Source organism: Arachis ipaensis, chromosome B06, assembly GCF_000816755.2.
Source record: "Arachis ipaensis cultivar K30076 chromosome B06, Araip1.1, whole genome shotgun sequence".
Taxonomy (NCBI): domain Eukaryota; kingdom Viridiplantae; phylum Streptophyta; class Magnoliopsida; order Fabales; family Fabaceae; genus Arachis; species Arachis ipaensis.
In genome coordinates, this window is record NC_029790.2 from 1384519 (window position 1) to 1389575 (window position 5057).

The 5057-nt window shown below is 36.7% G+C and overlaps 1 protein-coding gene across 1 annotated transcript; it reads left to right on the forward strand.

The window, feature by feature from the left end:
* On the forward strand, window positions 792–1945 carry LOC107645247 (PRA1 family protein F3). The gene has a single exon (XM_016349234.2). The coding sequence runs from the start codon at window positions 1296–1298 to the stop codon at window positions 1911–1913; it is 618 nt and encodes a 205-aa protein (XP_016204720.1). The 5' UTR covers window positions 792–1295; the 3' UTR covers window positions 1914–1945.

A 5057-nucleotide genomic window follows, 5' to 3' on the forward strand; every position in this document is an offset into this window, starting at 1 on the left:
TATAATCGGGATTCACTGGTTAATGAATTAAGACCTTATTATGAGAGAAAAATATTTCATCAGAATATTATTTAGAATCAATTATTCATCGCTAATTTTGTTACTTTTTCTTTTAAAACCTCAACTATACATCATTATATCAAATAATAATTGTATAAACTAAAAAATAGATAATAAAAAGAAAAGAAAAGCAGATGAAGCAAGCTGGGAAAAATAACAATAAAATAATTAAAAATAAATAAATTTCTACATATCTTACATGATCCTTTTTTTGTTTTTGTTTTTGGTGGAATGGTTAGGTTAAACTCTCACATGCTCTGAAATTGGGCCATTGTTCATCTTCCTAGCCCAGATATGAAGATTGGGTCAAACAATCGAATTTCTTTTTAACTATTGTCGGCTTCTTGCTCCCAATTATAATTTTTTTTCTTGTATAAAAGGCAACAACAAATCCCCAAACCAAAAGCTTAGTTTTAAATCATGCAAAGAGGAAAAAAGAAGTTGTGAAGTTGGAAAAGGTTTAGTTCGAATATTAAATGCGCTAAGAAAATAAGCTTTATTTAGTATGTAGAACGAATTATAATTCAAATGACATAATTTTTTTATACTCACTTAGAGATTATGGTTTAAATCTCACTCCTAATTTAAAAAAAAAAAAAAATAGCATGCAGATGCAGTGTTCATCCTCAGCACTTGATATCCTCGTTGTGTATCTAACACAATATAATATTGGTGAACAAAATCTGAGATACCGAAAATGCACTCCGTTATTTTCCCCTAAAAGAATCTTCTACTAATAATCATATATTTTATTATCCTCATGTCGGTAAGGAAAATGTGAATCCAAACCCAACTAACTTTGCCACCCTGGTCAACCACTTGGAACTTGGAAGTCTTCAACACAAGATATCCTCTCGTAAAAGATTGATGACGAATTCATATAATTAATTCTAAAAAGAAAAAAGAAAAAATTATAGACGCAATTATGTAAAGTTGCAAACGATGCAAAAATAAAAAACGAGGTGGACACTTGTGACTTGTGAGGTTTGCTTGAAAGTGGGACCCAGCAAAACCTTGGGTGGTGTACAGGATCCCCATGCACTCGCTGGCACCCCTTAATCATACAGAGAAGACTCTTCACACCAAAACACATAAAACGACACCGTTTCACCATTTCAGTTTTCACTCTTGTTCAACTACAACTCCAAAATTGCCGCTTTAGGGTTCAACAATCGGATCCGCAACTCATCAATTTCGTTCTAATTCCCCTTCAAAGTTTCCGAGTCTCTGATGTGATGTCTTCCGCAGCACCCAATTACACCTCACTTCCATCGCCATCTTCATCCAACTCCGCCGCTCCTTATTTCGTCTCACGCGCCGCGACCTCACCGCGACGTACCTTCCCCACGCGCCGCCCATGGGAGGAGGTGTTCGCGCTCTACTCCTTCACGCGCCCCATTTCCGTGGGCGAGGCCACACTGCGCGTGAAGCGCAACGTCGACCACTTCCGCCTCAACTACGCCATGATCATTCTCTTCATCCTCTTCCTCAGCCTCCTATGGCACCCTTTCTCCATAATCGTGTTCCTCGTGGCCCTCGCCGCGTGGTTCTTCCTCTACTTCTTCAGGGACAGGCCGGTGGAGCTTTTTGGCCGCGTGATCGACGATAGGGCGTTGGCGGCGGTGCTCGCGGTGGTTACCGTGGTGGCGGTGTCACTCACAGGGGTGTGGCTGAACGTGCTTGTGTCCGTACTGGTTGGGGTTGCGGTGGTTGTGTTGCACGCGGCGTTCAGGAGCACCGAGGATTTGTATGTTGATGAAACCGACGGCTACGACGGTGGAGGCTTGCTTTCGTTTGTTGGAAGCCCAACTAAGAGAACAACCACAACCACCACAGGCTACAATGTAATTTAGCTGAATCATCCTTGCTTGGAATATGATTTTGATTTTCTTCTTGTTTTGTTTTTTTGTTTTTCCTTACAATGCACATTTTTTTATTGGAGCAAAATTGGTTGTAATGGGTTCATGCATTCTTCATAGTTAGTAGAAAAAACCAAAAAAAGAACGGTGTATAGTGGCTTGTTTTATGAACGGTGTAAATTTTCTTGGGTAAAAATTGAAGGGTTCTTCTACTTGTGTGTTTTGAGTCCAAATTTCAGAGTGTAATTATTTTATTTTAGAGAAAAGGACAAATAGATCCCTGATCTTTTGTTCTGCAGATATTTTTGTATCTCACCATTGAAAAATACTTTTAAGTTCCTAACCTTCACAAAACTTGGACGGATCAGTCCTTGACGAAGGCATTTGGACGGATCAGTTCCTGACGGAAGTATTTGGATGGAGGGACTGATCCGTCCAAGTTTTGTGAAGGTGAGGGAATTAAAAGTATTTTTCAATAGTCAAAGACGAAAATATCCACAGAACAAAAAGTTAGGGACTTATTTATCATTTTCTCTTTATTTTATTTATACTTTTATACGGCTGGCTAATTGCCAGAATATGGCTGTGATGTTGTTCCTCGATTGATGTAACCAATTCCACAGCTGATGTGATTAGGACTTGATTTTGCATTGTAATGGGTAGAAAATTGGTCATGCTATGTATGTTTCCCAAATGTAGGTAGGTTTTAGACTTTTAGTTTAGTGTTGTGTTTTAGTTAGATTAATTGAATTCGTTCTAATTGTAATGGTTCAATGCTTTTTGGTTTGCCATACAGCACACTCAAAATATTGTTTTGGAGTAAATACTCTTTTCTGAACGAGACATGAAATTTGTACTTCGTGTTCAAACATTCGAATTTTCAATGCCAATCAACAATCTTTGAACATGAGATATTCTGTCAATATTTTAAATTTTAGTTTAATTTCAATTATAATTAAAAAATGTTATATTATATATTTTAGTTATAAATTAATAATTAGTCAATAATAACATATAAGAAAAACGGAATAAATAAGAGAGAAAAAAAATAGAGAATAAAAAAAGAGAATATTTTAATTTAAAAAAAAAACAGTTTAATTATAATAAAAAAATAACATGTGACATATTTTAATTATAAAATTAGTAATATACAATAAATAATAAGATATATAGAAGTTATCTACACAAATAACATTTTAATTGTACCCTGTAAGACTGGTGCATGCTGTAAAGATTAGGGGTGTGCATAGGCCCGGTGAAACCGGGTTTGATGTGACACAGACCCGACCCGAAATATATATCGGGCCTATTTATTAGACCCGAATCCGACACTAGACCCGATTAAACCTATACACTTTTGGGCCGCGATTATACCGGGTAAAAACCGAACATTACATTACCTTGATACCTTCTTATAAGCTATCATGTGAAAATATCCAAATTTTCAAGACACCAACCATTATTTGACGTGGTAAAATTCACTTAGAAAAATATAACAAGAACCAAATATTCTCTAAAATTAAAGCATAACCATAATCAATACTAATATTATCTAATAACACCAAATATTTAAATCAATATAAATAACACAATATTATGCATTAGTCTAAAATCTTATGCATTTTAAACATAAAACATTAACTTATAGTCTTATAATAACTAATAACACAAAATATTAAGGTTTACAATACTTAAATTCCACATAAGAATAACCATCATCCATCACTAATAACATAAAATATTAATTGTGTATGATAACTGGGCCACCGGGCCGACTTCGAGTGACCCGAGTCATGGTCCGAACCCGACCCAAAATAATAATCAGGTCTATTTTTGAGACCCTTACCCGACCCTAGACCCGATGAAATCACACCAAAATAGCCCCTATTAGAGATATGCAATGCAAGGAAGCTTTGTAATGTTTAATGGAATAGTTTTGTGGGAACACAAAAGTGCATGCCCCACACCCCACAGTATTTGGAGTATGCAGTGGTCAGTGGAAGTAAATCCTTGGCTTTTTATGGTGGCCCGGCTTCCTTTGTTTTGAATTAGACTTGCATATTTTGTTCTCTCATGGCACATAGCCCTTTTTAATCTTGGATGGTCACAATTTGGATGTAAAATGTAAAGCACGTGGTAAGTGGTAAGTAACTATTTTGAGGAAGAATTCAACCTTAACCTTTGCTTTAAGTGTGAATGCAAATACAAATGTCCCGGTTTTTCGCCACCTGGGGCTGTAGTATGTTTTAAGGGTTGGGCTGCTCGCCCATTAAAGTGGTACGTGAGCTGGGTTCAGAACGTCGTGAGACAGTTCGGTCCATATCCGATGTGAGCGTTAGAGCATTGAGATGACCTTTCCCTAATACGAGAGGACCGGAAAAGACGCACTTCTGGTATGCCAGTTATCGTGCCTACGGTAAACGCTGGGTAGCCAAGTGCGAAGTAGACTGCTAAAAGTATCTAAGTAGTAAGCCCACTCCAAAATGAGTGCTCTCCTATTCCGACTCCTCCAGAGCCTCCGGTAGCACAACCGAGATAGCGATGGGTTCTCTGTCCCTGCGGGGATGGAGCGAAAGAAGCTTTGAGTCTTTAAGAATTCAAGAGAAGGTCACGGCTCGAAGTACCTTAAGATTTTAATGTGCGATAGTTTTAGAATAAAGTATATATTTTGTTAATTGATCAAGTGGCCAGTTCATTTGTCATTATCACTTTTTTTTTCTTTTTATCCGTTTTTAACCCTAACATTAAATCAGTCACGATTTATTATCGTTATTGTCGTCATTATCATCACCATTTTTTTCTCTTTTTCCACCTATCTTTAACCCTAACGCTAAACTAATCACGATTCTACCTAATCCCAACAGCCACCACCCCTCACTGTTGTAGTCGTCCAACCTCAATGCTACCACTTTTTAGTATGTTATCTATCGTCTATCAATCTAAAATCCCTCACCATGGTCCACTCCGACCTTAACCCTTTTAACTTGGGGTTGAGATTGGGACTAGAAAATAGAGATGGATAGTGAAAAAAAAAGGTGTTACGATTAAGAATAAATAAAGAAAAACTTAGAGATAAAATTGTTAAAAAAATTTAACTGATTGTTGATTAAAAAACAAAACAATAGTAAAAATAAAATT